This window comes from Myxocyprinus asiaticus, chromosome 4 (assembly GCF_019703515.2).
Source record: "Myxocyprinus asiaticus isolate MX2 ecotype Aquarium Trade chromosome 4, UBuf_Myxa_2, whole genome shotgun sequence".
Classification (NCBI taxonomy): Eukaryota; Metazoa; Chordata; class Actinopteri; order Cypriniformes; family Catostomidae; genus Myxocyprinus; species Myxocyprinus asiaticus.
Window position 1 is genome coordinate 11,146,130 of NC_059347.1, and position 17,545 is coordinate 11,163,674.

Here is a 17,545-nt window from a genome sequence, read left to right on the forward strand (position 1 = left end):
CTGCTGCTGAATGGAAGCAATGGTTTATTGTTAAAAGGTACTTAAATATTGATCTTTTTGCACCAAAAGTGATAGTGTTACTTTAGAAGACATTAATTTAACCGCTGGAATCACATGGATTACATTTATGCTGACTGTCTGTGATTTTTGGAGCTTCAAAGGTCTGATCACCATCCACTTGCATTTTAAGGACCTACTGAGCTGAGATATTTTTCTATTTTTTTCTTCAGATGTGTTCTGGTGAAGAAAGAAAGTCATTCATGTCTGGGATGGCATGAGGGTGAGTAAATGATGAGAGAATTTTCATTTTTGGGTGAACAATCCCTTTAAGCTCAGTCGACAGTATTTGTGGCCTAATGTTGATAACCACAGAAAATAATTTCGAATCGTCCCTCCTTTTCTTAAAAGCAAAAATCGAGGTTAGAGTGAGGCACTTACAATCATGGCCAGGTCTAAGGGAGGGCTGGCGGGGGCTATAGATTTTCCTTTTCCAAGGGGAACCTCCTGGTCAGACGAAAAGAGAACCTAAAGGTCAAAATGCTTTAAGATTGTGATTGTGTCCTAGTAACGGGCCCTGCTGACAATGGAAGTGAATGAGACCAATTTTTGAAGGGAATTAGTTTTAGAATTAAGCTATTTTAAATCAAAATGTAAGAAATGTGAAGCTTATAATTTTCTAAAAGCACTTACATTCATTCTTCTGTTAAAACCTGGCTATTATTTGCGCTTTAAAGTTGTTGAAATTGTCACTTTTCACGGTCGTTTTAGGGTTTGTTGACATTACATTGTCATGGCTATGAAGTTGTAAAATTGGCTATAACTTTACACAGAAAGGTTAGTAAGCGATTATATCACACTAAAATCATGTTAACGTGCAGACTGTTTATGTCTTCTAGCTATACTTTTGAAACAGTGAGTATTTGAACATTTACGGATTGACCTTCATTCACTTCCATTGTAAGTGCCACTGCAACCTAGATTTATTTATTTATTTATTATTTTTATTTGATTTATTTTTTAAGAAAAGGAGGGACGAGTCGAAATTAATTTTTTTTTTTTTTTTTTTTTTTTTTTTTGTGACAATCAACATTGTATTGAACCCGGAATATTCATTTAATTGTCATTTGTCTGTTTTCAAGGGAATCATTTGTTTTTGCATGTCCCATGGTAATACTATGGTATTCCTTGAAGTATTTCGGGGTAACATTTAAATACCATGGCAGATAAATATGATAATCATCCACTGCCATGGAATGTACAGGAGCCTATCAAAATATCATTGTATTATTACCATCTGATCCCATCACTGGGGACTCGGGCATGATGTTGTTCTCTTTACACATGGTGGCAGTAGACCACCATAGGCACTCGATGGACACTCAAGAGTGTTCACTAGCTCTGATGTTCATCTCACACTGCTGGTGGGCTGTTCTTAGGGTTTCAACACCCTTCGGAGAACTTTCTGTGAGCTGCACTCCCCCGCATGATTACTGACATCAGATGCCGCATCACTTCGCTTTTATTGCGGAACTTACTGCCACAGCGCGTCAGTTTACCGAAAGTTGCTTTCACTCAAGTCATTCGTCTTACTATTCTATTTTGCTAATAAATATGAGTATTTTTCGATCAAAATCAGCATTACAGCCCGAATCGAAAGCGTGCTGGATCTCTCGCCTACGACAAGTGACATTCCTGTATATATTTTTCGGATTTCTCTTGCGTAAGTAACCAATTTTTGAAATACTAATTGTTGATTATTATTATTATTTTTTATTATTATTATTATTATTTATTTTTTTTTTTTAAGTGGCACCAAAAAGTATGCGTACGCTTAAGCCACTCTTAAACATGGCATGGCATTAGATAGCAAAATACCAAACTAAGTGGCATTTACAAACACATTTTCTCATAACTTGCCTACTTCAATATTCTGTCATTTTTTTCATGTACTTGCAATCACTAATTGCCAAGATGATTATTAGTGGATGTAAAGTCAGTTCCCCTCAAGTTCACACAGGTGTCCTGGCAGGTGCGGTTCATCACATTAACATTGGACATGTGTAGATACGCTGTTATAACTGTATTTTGGTTTGCTGTTTAGCTTGAATGTGCTGTATTTTTTATTTAAATTAAATGACACCTGGTTTGACATGTTGTCATCTATAATTCTTATTATAATCTGGAACCAGTCCTGGAGAAACGGAGATAAATAAATTTAGTTCAGAATCTGAAATGATTCTTAGATGATATTTGATTGATCCCATTAGGATTGGAGGACTTTTTAATGTGTTTGTTTTTTATTGGATATTTTATACTAACTTGTGTCTTTTCCATTACATGTACATGTATGTCCCAGTGGCTGAACATTCAGGGGCGTTCAGCATAGAGACACTGCATACCAGAGTTTTTAAAGCACCTGTGGAAGGCTCACATTTCGGTCATCAGGTTTGCCATTTTGGCCCAACTCAAGGAGACAGGTGAGAGGACTTGTGTTTAATGAATTTGCATTTGTGACAAGTCACTGTCTTTGGGAGCTGAAAGCTGATGCGGGTGGGTAGTTGACAGATAACATGAACATGAACATGAATATGAGTTTATTTTTATTTTATTATTTTTTTATTTTTTTCATCATCACATTTTTAGGTAAAAAATTTAAATGTTTAAATTCTCATATCCCAGCTAAAAATACAAAGTCAACTATAAGTAAGCTATTTGTCGGCTGATTTCAATAACAAATTGGCTCAACCAGTGGTGTGAGTCTGGGGTGGTATTATCTGTTTTTCAGACTAACGGAAGACCATTTTTAATGAAAGTTTTACCTTTTGCTGTTCACTTAAAGGGATAGTTCAACAAAAAATTTAAATTCTCTCATCATCAACTCACCCTCATGCCAGATGTGTATGACTTTCTTTCTTCTGCAGAACACAAATGAAGATTTTTAAAAGAATATCTCAGCTCTGTTGGTCCATACAATGCAAGTGAATGGTGAGCAGAGCTTTAAAGCTGCAGAAAGCACATAAAGGCAGCTGGAGTCTTATTGATTACATTTATGCTGCCTTTATGTGCTTTCTGCAGCTTTAAAGTTCTGCTCACCATTCACTTGCATTGTATGGACCAACAGAGCTGAGATATTCTTTTAAAAATCTTCATTTGTGTTCAGCAGGAGAAAGAAAGTCACACACATCTGGGATGGCATGAGGGTGAGTAAATGATGAGAGGATTTTCATTTTTTGGTGAACTATCCCTTTAAATAGTTCTGCGGTGTGACAAATTAATTTTGAAAGGCACAAATATTCCATGTAGTCTCTCAAAAAAATTGAGTTCATAAAAACTGCATAATTTTGAAATTGGGACCATTGATCCTGACATTAAAAAAGTTTCTGTCATGATGATGATCCTTTTGATCAAAATGTCAAATATGAGTTAGATTTGTGACTCAGCGACTGTTGACTGGAAAAGGATGACTTTTTGCTCGGGAGCCGTCAGCAATTACCTTCTCCCTAAATACATCCCTGAATGATCATGTGCAGACGTTAACAATACTATGCAACAGTGTTGCATGAAGATCCTGTTACACCATTGCACATCCTCCTTTTTCTCAGGAATCTCTGTCTTTCTCTCTCTAGTGTGTTGGTGACGGCCCCTCACCTTGATAATGGCACTGGTGGTATTTACAGGTGTTCTTACAGTGGTCATCAATGTAAACAACTCCCTGTGAAAGGTGAGACTGCCATATACCATGTTTTGTTTTTTGTTTTGTTTTTTACATTTAACATGGTAATACCATGTTTTTTGGATATGTACCATAGTAATAATACTATGGTACCAAGATTTTTACATTTTAATTTTATATATATATATATTTACCATGGTAATACCAAATTTCTTACATTCAACATGATAATGCCATGTTTATTTTGGATATTTACCATAGTTGTACCATGGTTATGGACTTGGTACAATGGTAATACAATTGTTTTTATATTTACCATGGTAATACCATGTTTTTTGTACCACAGTAATACCATGTTTTTGGACTTGGTATATATATATATATATATATATATATATATATATATATATATATATATATATATATATATATATATACCATGGTAATACCATGTTCTTTACATTCACCATGGTAATGCCATGTTTTTTGGATATTTATTATCGTAATACTGGGTTTTCTGGACATGGTGCAGTGGTAACACCATGTTTTGTGGCCATGTACCATGGTAGTATCATGGTGTTCTTAAAGTACCTTGGATGTAAATACCACATGGATATGGCAATCTTTTAGTACCATTATATGTATCTAGGCACCATGGTATTACAGTGTTTTTTGTAAAGGAAATGTGGTTGTTTTGGTCATGGATAAGAATGGATTGTGGTTGTTAAATATATATATATATATATATATATATATATATATATATATATATATATATATATATATATATATTATTAAAGGTTTTTTAAAAACCTGACCTGTATTCACACTTTTCATACTCTAAAATCTTGAAATATTCTTCTCAAAATCAATCAAATGCATTGCTGAATCTTAGCTTTTATCGCAAGCTGTGATACTCTTTAATAATGTAGCACTGACCAACATCTTGCCTAATGTCCGGTCTGGGTAATTGGATTCCATGTTGCCAGCAGATAAGGTCATATCCTGTTAGTGTCAGGATTAGCGTTGAAGAACACAATTGCAGACAGTCAGACTTAAAAAGACTAAATAAAAAGAACACACACAAAAAGAAAAACAATTTTGAAAAACTAAACACAAACGACCCGGACAGTGTTCAACGGATTGGAAACTAAAAGATGAGAGGGCAAAAACAAAAACAAAAAAACTAGCAAATGAAACAAAAAAAAGAACAAAATCAGAAAGCACTGGATCAGAATCTAATCAAATAAATAAAAATAAGAAAAGAGTGCAACAAACCAAACTGATAGGGCAACACAAGGAACAGACCGAATACTGAGGGACATACTGAGGGAAGAATCCGAAACAAGACCTATCACACAAGGGGAATATCAAGCATGAGAGGAGGAGTTGGGGAGGAGTTAAAATGAGAGCAGTCGCACCGGACACTTTGCGCTTCCCGTCGTGGATTAACCTACATCAATCACAGAAGATCGCTTGATGTTTACTTTCTTTATTGCAGATGAAGTTGAATTCAGATAGACAGAGGTTTGAATACATAAAATAACCAGAAACATTATTCATTTGAAAAGGTTATGTGCTGCTTAATAGAATGCCTGCTGTGTGTACGTGAAGAAAGTCCAATAAAGGCCTATATTATTTTAATACCATTAAAAGGGGTCTGTATTTTTTATCATTTTATTTTTCAATTCATTTTTTAAATAAACATAATATTACTATGATAAACATAATATAACATGATATAAGTATGATATACTGTTATAAAATCTGGATTTGTGAGAGTTTTCGCCAAACTGGAGATGAAGAACCAGAGACGGGATGAGGTCAGGAAGCCTAGGAGCAGAGGTGAGGTCAGGCAGCTCCAGGACTGGGATGAGGTCAGAAACAGTGGCGGCCACAGGGGAGAGATCAGGGAGGGAGACAAAACTGGGACGTCAGCGGCTGCTGGGCAGGGGTCAGACTGGGTGGCCGCTGGGCAGAGGTCCGACTGGGTGGTCATCTCTTCCTCCCCCTGCTCCTCTTGAAGGTGGAGGAAATAACAGCAGCGGGCTCTGCGGGCACCTCCGGGTGGTCAGCAGTGGGCGCCTCCTGGTGGTCAGCAGCAAGCTCGGTGGGCACCTCCTGGTGGTCAGCAGTGGTCTCAGCAGGTGCCTCCTGGATGCCAGCAGCGGGCTCAGTGGGCACCTCCTGGCAGTCAGCAGTGGATTAGGTGGGCACCTCCTAGCGGTCAGCAGAGGATGAGGCGGGTGCCTCCAGGGGTCTGGCAGCAGCTCTTCTTCTTCTCCAGTGGCTCATCCAGTCTGGCAAGGAACAGATGTTTTGTGAGGGTCTCACCCAAGTACAGTTCCTCTGCCACACTGAGGAGAGTGACAGCATACCTCAATAGGGGCTGACCTTCTTGGTGGCAATTCAAAAGCTTGGTATTCGAAGCTGTGCCCTGTGAGATCGATTCCTGCTAGACGGACGCTGGGGGGAATAACAGCCCCATTAGTGAGAGTTCACTGTCTGCTGGGTTCAAAAATCGGTCGGATTCTTCTGTCAGGTGTAGCGTTGAAAAACCCAAGTTCTCACTGAACTCTTCAAAAAGTCTTTTTTAAGACAAAAAACAAAAAAACAAGGTTGCAGTGGGTATTCTGGGTTTTGGTTTGACCTCAGCTTAGTTTAGAGTTGAGTTGAGAAGTATATGCAGAGCAGTAGGTACTACACACAGCAAAAATCTGAGGTTTGACAGACTTTCCCACATTTTATTCTAAGCCAGGGTTCTTCTGGTGTTTAGGAAATAAATGTATCTATTCCAGCCGGTACTAGGACACAATCTTTGGTGCGGCAGTTGTTTGTTTAGGGAGGGCAATGTTGATTGTTTCCCCGTCAGTCAAGTGGTCGGAATGCCCCTTGATCTTTTCACTGTCAGTCAGGGTGGGGTCATCAGAAGATTCAGGGGGGCTCAGGGCAAATCCTAGGGGGGCAATGCAATGAATATTAATAGTAATAAAAGGGATCATTAGAAAGGGTCATTATCAGGGGCGGATTAGGACTAGCAAGGACCCCAGAGCCAATTTTCTTTTTGGGCCACCCCGGTCCAATTATCTTTTAAAGTTGAGATCTACGCAATTGATTTTCATTGATTTAAGTCTCTTTAAATACCTGTTATGTTATTTTCAGACCGATTAATTCTGAAGCTTTCACGTGACTGAGCCGTTGAATTAGCCACGCCCCCTCATTCCAAAACCCCGCCCTCCAAAGATAATTTTGAGACCAAAACCGAGCAAAAGAGCAGCTTTGTTTGTTCCTGTGGCTGTCAAATTCAACAGTGGCACAATAGCGGCCTCAACTGAAGAACATTAAAAACATAGTCGGAAAAGGGGAAGGAGAGCCGGCGTTCTCATCAGACTAAGACGTCGCGCAAATCGACCCCCGCTACCCAGTATTCTACCAGCAAATGTTCAGTCTCTGGACAACAAGCTCTGCGAGCTGAGAGCGTGGATCTCTTTCCAACGAGAGACGAGGGACTGATGCATTATCTGCCTTACACAAACAAAGGATGTCTCCAGACTCAGCCATCGAACCCGCGGGGTTCTCCGTGCGCCAAGCGGACAGAGTGAAAGACCTCTCAGGTAAAAGCAGAGGTGGTTGTGCATGTTTTATGATGAACAAATCCTGGTGTGATCAGAGGAATGTACATTCTATCAAGTCTTTCTGCTCTCCTGACCTGGAATTTCTCATGCTTCTGTGTCGACCATTCTGGCTACTGAGGGAATTCACAGTGGTCATTATCACAGCTGTGTACATCCCACCACAAGCCGACACAGACTGGGCACTCAAGGAACTGTATGGGAGTATAAGTGAGCAGGAAACCGTGCACCCTGAAGCTGTGTTTATTGTGACCGGGGACTTTAACAAAGCCAACCTCAAGTCAATAGCACCGAAATACTACCAGCACATCAGCTTCAACACATGAGGGGACAGGGTTTTGGGCCATTGTTACTCTCCCTTCCAGGATGGCTACAGATTACTCCCCCGCCCACCATTTGGCAAATTGGACCACTCTTCCGCTTACAGGCAGGAACTGAAACAGGAAGCACCCGCCCTCAGAACGATCCAGTGCTGGTTGGACCAATCAGATTCTATGCTACAAGACTGTTTTGATCACGCAGACTGGGAGATGTTCCGGTCCGCCTCTGATGACGACATCGAGGTCTACACTGATAGCATAACGTGTTTCATCAGGAAGTGCATAGATGATGTTGTACTGACCAAAACTATACGGATCTACCCTAACCCGAAACCATGGATTAATAGCGATGTTCATGCGGCACTTAATGCGCGGACCTCTGCTTTTAATTCCTGGAATGTGGAGGACCATAAACAAGCCAGTTATGCCATCCACAAAACTATCAGAGCAGCCAAATGCCAGTACAGGGACAAGACTGAAGGACAGTTCAACACCAACTCTAGAAGCATGTGGCAGGGAATTAATATCATCACAGACTTCAAAGGGAATAAAAACTCTGCCGTGAACACTGCTGCCTCTCTACCGGATGAGCTAAATACTTTTTTTGCTCATTTCGAGGGAAATAACACCGCCCTCGCAGAGAGAGCTCTCGTGGCCGAAGCTACAGAGATAAGTTCACTCTCTGTCTCTGTAGCGGATGTAACCCGATCCTTCCGACGGGTGAATATCCGTAAAGCCGCGGGTCCAGACGGCATTCTGGGCCACATCATCAGTAAGGTTGGGAGGGTTACTTTTGAAATGTATTACACTATATATTACAGAATACATGCTGTAAAATGTAATTTGTAACGTATTCCGTTAGATTACTCAAAGTCAGTAACGTATTCTAAATACTTTGGATTGCTTCTTCAGCACTGGTAGATTTTTTTCACTTGTTTTGACTATAAAAACTCTCCCAATACAATAAGACAAAATACACGTTAAAAATGCATTCTCTGAAAAACCTAAATATCTTATGCAGTGTTGTTTCTAAAACAAGATAAATCAAATTGATCTTGTTTTAAGGATTTTTAGATATTTTTACGGAAAACATTACAAAAATTATCAAGAATATGAATTTTGCCCTAATATCAAAGGTCTTACTAGAAAAAAATAAATTATGATCCAACGTGAATTTTCTTGATAAAAAAATATGAAAATGTCTAGAAATGGCATTTTAGCTTAGCGTAAAGCTGACAATTTAAATATGGTTTATTTCTATTTCTTCTGCTCCAAACTTACTTCAAACTTAATTCTCTGTCTGCTTGTATGAATGTAACACATCATAAAAAAGTGTTTCACCGCTGTTCAAATGCACTTTGGATCACATCATTTATATGTATGAATTTTTCCATCTGAAAGGACTAAATATTAAATGAAACAAATGACAATAAAATACAAAGTAACCTCTTCAGTAATCAAAATGCTTTTTGAATGTAACTGTATTCTAATTACCAATTATTTAAATTGTAACTGTAGTGGAATACAGTTACTTATATTTTGTATTTTAAATACGTAATCCCATTACATGTATTTTGTTACTCCCCAACCCTGGTCATCAGAGCGTGTGCAAACCAATTGGCTGGCGTTTTTCGGATATTTTCAGCCTTTCCCTCTCTTTGTCTGTGGTCCCCACATGCTTTAAAACGTCCAACATTGTGCCTGTACCAAAGCAATCCAAAATCAATTGCTTAAATGACTGGCGTCCTGTTGCTCTGACCCCCATCATCAGCAAATGCTTTGAGAGACTAATCAGAGATTACATCTGCTCTGTGCTGCCTCCCTCACTGGACTCACTGCAACCGCTCCATTGATGATGCCATTGCATCTACACTACACACTGCTTTCTCCCACCTGGAAAAAAGGAACACTTATGTGAGAATGCTGTTTGTAGACTACAGCTCAGCATTCAACACCATAGTGCCCTCCAAGCTTGATGAGAAACTCCAGGCTCTGGGCTTAAACAGCTCGCTGTGCAGCTGGATCCTGGACTTCCTGTCAAGCAGATGCCAGGTGGTTAGAATGGGCAGCAACATCTCCTCATCACTGACCCTCAACGCTGGAGCCCCACAGGGCTGTGTTCTCAGCCAACTCCTGGTTTCCCTGTACACACATGACTGTGTGGCAACACATTGCTCCAATGACATCATTAAGTTTGCTGATGATATGACGGTGGTAGGTCCGATCACTGACAATTATGAAACAATCTACAGAGAGGAGGTGCACACTCTTGACACGCTGGTGTCAGGAGCACAATCTCTCCCTCAACGTCAGTAAGACCAAGGAGCTTGTGGTGGACTTCAGGAGAAAAGACCCCATCACCATCATGGGGGGGTGGGGGGGAGGGGTGTACAGTGTATTTTTATTGTATACAGTCTTCTTATTTTGTGTATACTGTATTTTGTATATTATTATTATTATATTATTTTTTATTTTATATTTTATTTTTTTTATATAATTTTTTTATTTTTGGATATACAGTCTTCTTATTTTGTGTATGCTGTATATTGTATATTATTAGGTGTATACTGTGTTGTGTAACAGATGTGTAAACTGTGTTATGTGTAAATCAGATGTTTATCATAATTGTCATACTGCTATGTTACTTGGAACCACACCCAAGACTTTCACCAACTGTAGCACTTGTGTATGTGGTTGAGTGACAATAAAGGGATTTGAATTTGAACATTATGAATCATAGCCTCAGTCATCCGCTTCAAATGAGAATGAGCAAAATGATTGCCAGGTGAAAAGCGTTAATGTCCGCGGACATGGACTAAATTTACATGAGCACTATTTATTTTTTACTTGCGTGATGCTGTTTATTACTGTTCATATTCATATGGGGGGGGGGCACCATGAAGTCTTAATACGCCACTGGATGAAGTTTTGAGTTCTGAAAATTTGAAGGAATAGTTCACCCAAAAATGCTCTCATCATTTACTCACCCTCATGCCACCCCAGATGTGAAAGACTTTCTTTCTTCTGCTGAACACAAACAAAGATTTTTAGTTTAGAACCTTACTATGCAAGTGAAGGGTTTTTTTTTTTTTTTTTTTGCCTAAAAATGTCCACTTTCACTTCTCCATTTTTTTGAACATATCCCCACCTACTGGTCAGGGAGGAGAAGTTATAGTAAAAATAGACTTAAATATTGATCTGTTTCTCACCCACACCTATCATATCGCTTCAGAAGGCATGGATTAAACCACTGGAGTCTTATGGATTACTTTTATGCTGCCTTTATGTGCTTTTTGGAGCTTCAAAGTTCTGGTCACCATTCACTTACATTGTATGGACCAACAGAGCTGAAATATTCTTCTAAAAATCTTTATTTGTGTTCTGCTGAAGAAAGTCATACACATCTGGGATGGCATGAGGGTGAGTAAATTATGAGAGAATTATAATTTTTGGGTGAACTAACCCTTTAAGTGTGTTTCCATTGTGGTCACTGTAGTTGTGTTTCTTAAAAACAGTGACGTGGGATTTTTGTCTTGTTTTTCATCAATTGTAATCTTATGTTTTTTTTTCTTTTTTTTTTTCTTTTAGTTGATCCAGGCATTGCTTTCGGCTTGTCCCTCACCTGTGATGCCCATCAAGCAATTGTACGTATCCAATGGTAATTTTTACAGTTTTATTTTTTAATGTCCTATTAATTTAGTCAATATTTCATCATGTCATATTCATTAATTTTAGTTTTACTCTGAACTGAAATAAAAAGCCATATAATTTAAGTCAGTGAAAATGAAGTCAATGAAGTGCTCCATTTGGGACAGGGCTTGGTAAATGGGTTGGCTGATGGTCTTTTAAGGTCATAGATTGACATTAGGGAAGTTCCAGTAATGTGCTTCTATTTTGACAGAGATCCTGTGATTCTGTTTATATTAGTGTGAATATGTGTCAAGGAATGTACTTTTTCTTGTTAGGTGACCTGATGTCATAATGTCCCACACAACCATTCCACATTTGACCTCTTTCTGTTCCCCTCTTTGGTAAAATTACAAATTTTTCAGAGAAAGTGTGTCGTGCCACATGCACACACGCACACACACACACACACACACACACACACACACACACACACACACACACACATACACAAACACAGGCACATATGCACACACACTCATCTGAGGGCTGTCATGATAAGATTGAGGACTCAGCAGAAATCCCCATAGCTGCATTTCCTGTTGGACCTTTCCTTGACAGACTCTGTTTAGTGCCCTCAGTCACAGCTGAGGTCAGAGGTATTGCAGTCCAAAAAGAAAAGGACTGTATTTGAACTGCAGTTAGGAATTATTGGTTATTGTAGAATCAAGCAAACCTCAAGCAAATCTACCGGGCAAAAACACACCTGAAAAGTGTGCAATGCTGATACCTACCTAAAATCAATTTAATTGCTTCACAATTTGGTTCTTAAAAGTATTACTTAAGTGGGGTCATGTAATATTTTTTTGTCATTTAATTTTTCCCTGAGACCCACTTATAATTTTAGACAAGGCTCCTTACACCATTTTAAATCCCTTTCTCAGACCTTTATAATTAACACTATTAATTATGTGCCTACGTCAAGGATGAACTATGCTAAAAATGTTAATACTAAAGAGGGCTACGCTGAGTTGACTTTTCATGATATGAAAATGGAGATTTGATTTTTCATAATAGTGAAATATATTGAAAAGTTCACCCCTCTGAAATTCCAAGATGAAAAGCATTTTTATTTTATTTATTTTTTTATTTTTTTTAAATCATTTCTAAACAAACTACTGTGTGTTTCATTAAAATAGTTCCTTTCAGAGGTTATAAATAACAGTATCTAAAATGTCAATGTCGGATTTGTGGAATTCAGTAGAAAAATAATTGCTTTAAAGAGGATGCTCTAATGTAGCTGTAACATTTTAAAAATAAAAGTATATTTTAGGGTTTTTCTTTACTACTCCATCTCTCTTTCAGGCATGTGGTCCTCGTTTGATGCTTCAGTGTGAGAGATTTAATTATCTCAATGGCCAGTGTGTGGAGATCAGTCCTCACTTCACTGTGGCTGATACACTGAAGCCAGCTTTCCAAGGTATCAGAACACTTCACTGAAAATGCATTCATATTTAACTAGAGGTAGACCGATAAATTGGTTTTACCGATTAATCGGTGCTGATAGTTGCTTTATGGAACTATTGGTTATTTGTAAAAATCAACAGCGATAGTTTTCAATCCTTTTTTCAATCCATGTTTCTCCTACAGAGGATTCTACGTTTCTTGTAGAGAAATTTCATTAATTTGTATCCTCACTTTAATGCATATTTTGCTTTTTTTTTTTATTAGATAAATCAAGTGGTTTAAATTAAGTTTTTTTTTTTTTGCTGTGGACATAATGTATATATGCATGGAACAACTATATCCCTGTATAGATATAGCATCTTTTTGCAGTGTTCACGGCTTCATAGGTTAAACTGTGAGTGTCATGTAGAGGTCTGCAACTCGACCAGGGCCTGACAGGACCCAAGAACCCGACGGGTTTCGGGTCGGGTTCGGGTCAGTTTTTCAAGTAGGACTTCGGGTTCGGGTTTTTTATGAATGAAAAAATAAACTGGCTTACCAAACTTGTTTCTTGAACGCATTCTCACTCACAGACACGCGCGAACGGACGAGTTAGTGGCCGTTCACACCGAATGTGTTTTTGCGCGCATCTGTTCTGTTTCCCCATTGTTTTCCTATGTAAACACATTGTAGCACATCCAATGGAAAGGAGGAGGTGAGAATCGGCTTGACAATATAAATAATATTTTAATAATAAACTTAACCATAAAGACAAACACACACAGGTGTCGGACAGCTGTCTGTAACTCTCTCTCTGTCGCACTGCCGTCTCTGGTCGGCCTTATCCCTCTCGGGCTTAATCAGCCTAATTAGGGACGGGGTGTGCGGAATCACGACCCGGCCCCGCCCTCCGCCCTACCACATTCCTCCCTTGTTCTCTCAGGCCGGGAAGCCCCGGCATGACATACATCCACACCCCCCCCCCCCCCCCCCGTACCCTTCTGGCCCCGTCTACTGGCAGGTCATCCCCACCTTCCAGGAACTGGGAGGGGACAAGGGGAGGGAAAACAACAACAACAAAAAACACGGTACATACACACCGTACCGGTGATGATACCAACTTAAAATATAATAAAAATAATATTTAAAAAGAGAGGGAAAGGCCAACACGGAGCAGCAGCGGGAGAGAGAGAGGAGAGAGAGAGAGAAACAAATAATAATTATTTACTCGCCAGTTCTCCGATACACCGTAACCTGGTCCTCAGCCACTCCTCCACCCTCTGATGGACGACAACCGTGCCTCCCTGGGCGGATCGGAGACATTCCTCCAGCCCCTGGCGGACGGAACACCCTACCGCATTTTCGGTGGATGGTAGGGGTCTCCCCTGTCCCTGGCAGCGGTCCTCCAACTCCAGGCAGTCGGCTAGGAGCCCCTCCCCGCTCGCAGTCGGTGGTCTCAGACCCCACCGCGTTTCAGCGGCTGGTAGGGGTCTTCTCCACCCTTGGTAGCGGCCCTGATCGCTCCAGGTGGTCCGTTAGGAGCCCCTCCTCCCCTCGCGGTCGGCAGCCGTTCCTCCGTTTGCAGGTGGCCGGGCTCCTCCGTCCCCCAGTTGATTGCCGCGGCTGCTCCGTTGGGGTGGATGGTAGTGGCGAGGACTCTACTACGGCGCATCCCTCCTCCTTCCCGGGTTTCGGCACCAGTGTAACACAGTTCAATGGAAAGGAGGAGGCGAGAACCGGCTTGATAACATAAATAATAATTTAATAATTATCGTAACCAAAAAGACAAACAGACACAGATGTCGGACAGCTGTCCATAACTCTCTCTCTGTCACACTGCCGTCTCCGGTCGGCCTTATCCCTCTCGGGCTTCATCAGCCTAATTAGGGGCAGGGTGTGCGGAATCAAGACTCGGCCCCGCCCTCTGCCCTGCCACACACATGCTGGACGATTGTCTTTGACATTTACACCACTTTTTCTTCAGCACCTCGTGCAGGACTGGCACTTTTTAAACACCATGTCCAGTTGTTCAAATTGTCAAAAATGCATGTTGAGACACCTGCGCTCTGTTTCATTCTTTGCACTGCGTCTATATTGTTTTTAGCGCAGTTGTCACAAAGATTCAACAATCTGAACAAGTTCAGGTTGCATAGAGGGGACTGTTGCAGTGTTTCATATTATTGCAGATTGTTCTGCACCAGGTGAAGTTTCAGCACATAAATGGTAAGGCAATGCTTTTTTCTCTTCTGCTCTAGTGTACTAAGGGGCTGCTGTGCCTTGTTAAAACTGTGTATGTTTACTGTTTCAGTACTGTTACGAATGTTGCCTGTATGCTTACATAAAATGCAGCCTATTGCAACAGTACTTGCTAGAAGAAGAAATTAGATAGTAAGCGATTTCAGGGTCGGGTTCAGGCTTAAAATCTGACGGTATCGTTCGGGCCGGGTAGGGTCGGGCCACACGGTCTCGGGTACAGGTCAGGTTCGGGTTTCATTTTAAGGCCCGTGCAGACATCTAGTGTCATGTGGTTGCAGGGTAGTTATGTTGTCACACACATTGCTTAATAAATCTAAAATAAATAAAAAAAAGTTACATAATACATAAAGTTGCATATGGTCTTGTATAGATTACCTATTCTTCCAAAAAAAAAAAAAACATTATATGAAATGTTACTTGTAAGGGCATTCAAAGTAAGTGCAACTTTATGGAAATGTGCCCCATCAGCACATACATTGTGTCTCGAACTATATATATAGAGAGAGAGAGAATATATTTTCCTGTATATATATTAATCTGGTAGAAAGCATAATTTAGTAAATATTTAAAATAGAGCACTGTAACAGAGCCAAGTGTCACTGACACAAAACAGGATCCACAAGCGGCCGAACAGTTCAGCAGTTTATTAACAACAGTGAAGGTATAAACAAGAGAATACTGTAGACTGGAGCGTGACCCTACACAGTCTGCAGCGGGAGAATAGACGGTGAGTAATCCAGAGAACTGGGGCACCCGGGTGTAGAGAGTCAAAGGAGTAATGGCAGATGATGAGACTGGTAATCCATAACCCACTGGAGCATCGACTGGGAGAGGTTTGCTGCCACAGACTGAAAACAGACAGAGAGAAAACAACCAACAGAGGCGATACTGCATTAGCTGTGTACCAACACACAAAGCAATCTAGCAACAAACCAGACACACTAGGGAGTTTAAATAAGGAGAGAGTGATGATGAATAGGTGCCGCAGATCAGCTGATGAGTTTCCATGGAAACCATGATCACGCTCGATCAGCGGCACCAGTGAAACATGAGGGAAAGAAAACTCTTGTAGCTTCCGTGTCTGTGCCCGTCATAGTAAGGAAAGACAAAGAAATGTTTTTTTACGTTTTATAAATTGATTTTTAAAACTATCGTATGATTAATTGGATATGCGCTTTTTCCACCACCTTAGTTATCATATGGTAACACACACTGTCACCATTATTGTATTGTTCTGTTGCAGTGTTATAGAATGGGTAACACTTATACTCAGTACAATATGGCTGTATATGTTAACGTAAATTGATGTTGTTGTTAACATGAACTAATGTTACGTAATGTTAATATCAACATATTTTATACTAATAAATATTTTACATTTAAAGTTGTATATGTTAAGAATAGTTAATATATTATAAACTAACATTAATAATTAATAGTATGTTATTTATACATTAATATTAACAACGCTGAATAAATGCTGTAAAAAATATTGTTCATTGTAAGTTCATGATACCTAATGCATTAACTAATGGTAACTTGTGATGTACAGTAAGTGGGAACACAAACATGTGCTGGGGAGGCTACATTGAAACTGTAGCTTCCCAAGCTACGAGCTACTCATAAATGACTAAGGGTGCGTCTCAATCAGCTCCCTAGTTCACTAGTCAGGTTATTGACCTGTCATGGTCCTGTCACTCTGTCAGTCTGGGTTTTTGTCTGACAGGACCATGGCATTATCATCCCATGTCTGTCTTGTGTTTCGTTGTCTGTCTTTGTGTGAGTGTGCGGTTTCGGTGGTATTCCCTGCCGTGTGCTCTTTGGTCTGTCATGTTTCATGTTGGGAGCACTGTATCTGGATCCTGACTTCCTGTCTGGTTCGGTTTCAGTCTGTGTCAGGTTCCGGACACTCATGCTCCATGTCTGTCTGTTATTGACGTGGGCCTCATTGTCTTGGCGATGTGCACTTATGCCATTCGGGTGTTTTATTGTCTTGTGTGAGCACGTGGCTTTGTTTTGTTTCTGTATCGCCACGTGTCTCTCTGTCTTACATCATACCCCGCCTCCTTGTTTGCTTATTATTAGTTCATTTACCTCACCTGTCCCCTGTTAACCCGTTTGATTTCTCTCCCTATTTTAGCCTCCTCATGTTTGCTGTCCAGTGCCAGTTCGTCTTGTTTCCAATCTTGTGTGATTGTGTTTCCAGTCAGTCTTGCTTGTGTATTTTATGTTGGTCTTGCTTCCAGTCCTAGTCCTGTTCGGTCCGGTCGGTCCTGATTCCCAGTTACCCTCTGCCCCAGCCCTGGATCTCAATGTAGAAGGCATATCGTGTAAAACAGTTGAAAAATGCCCATGCCGGTTTGAAAACACCTATTGATTGGAAAATGCCTATTTTTGTTCTGCAGAGACACAAGTCTTGAGCTGATTGAGACACACCCTAACTTCAGGCATCAAACTCTACATGGTGCAAGCTTATAGGATCTTTGAACTTGCTATCTGTTAGCCAATTGGCTTACTTACATGTGATTTTTTAAGCCAATCAGCTCTTATGGTGTAAGCTGATAGGTCCTTTGGCATGTAATAGGGTAGCC

General features: G+C 40.1%; 1 protein-coding gene across 3 annotated transcripts in view; it reads left to right on the forward strand.

Annotated features, from left to right (window-relative positions):
• Window positions 1-1,458: 1,458 nt before the first annotated feature.
• LOC127433777 (integrin alpha-X-like) overlaps window positions 1,459-17,545 on the forward strand; it is a 45,235-nt gene continuing 29,148 nt past the window's right edge. The window contains exons 1-6 of one of the 3 annotated variants that reach the window (XM_051685978.1): window positions 1,459-1,546; window positions 1,637-1,720; window positions 2,357-2,477; window positions 3,627-3,721; window positions 11,214-11,269; window positions 12,618-12,732. In XM_051685978.1, coding sequence (XP_051541938.1) covers window positions 1,501-1,546; window positions 1,637-1,720; window positions 2,357-2,477; window positions 3,627-3,721; window positions 11,214-11,269; window positions 12,618-12,732 — 517 coding nt within the window. In that variant the 5' untranslated portion in view covers window positions 1,459-1,500. Of the gene's footprint in view, window positions 1,721-2,356; window positions 2,478-3,626; window positions 3,722-11,213; window positions 11,284-12,617; window positions 12,733-17,545 lie in introns of those variants that run through there. The other 2 variants (XM_051685969.1, XM_051685987.1) reach the window with 2 other exon arrangements.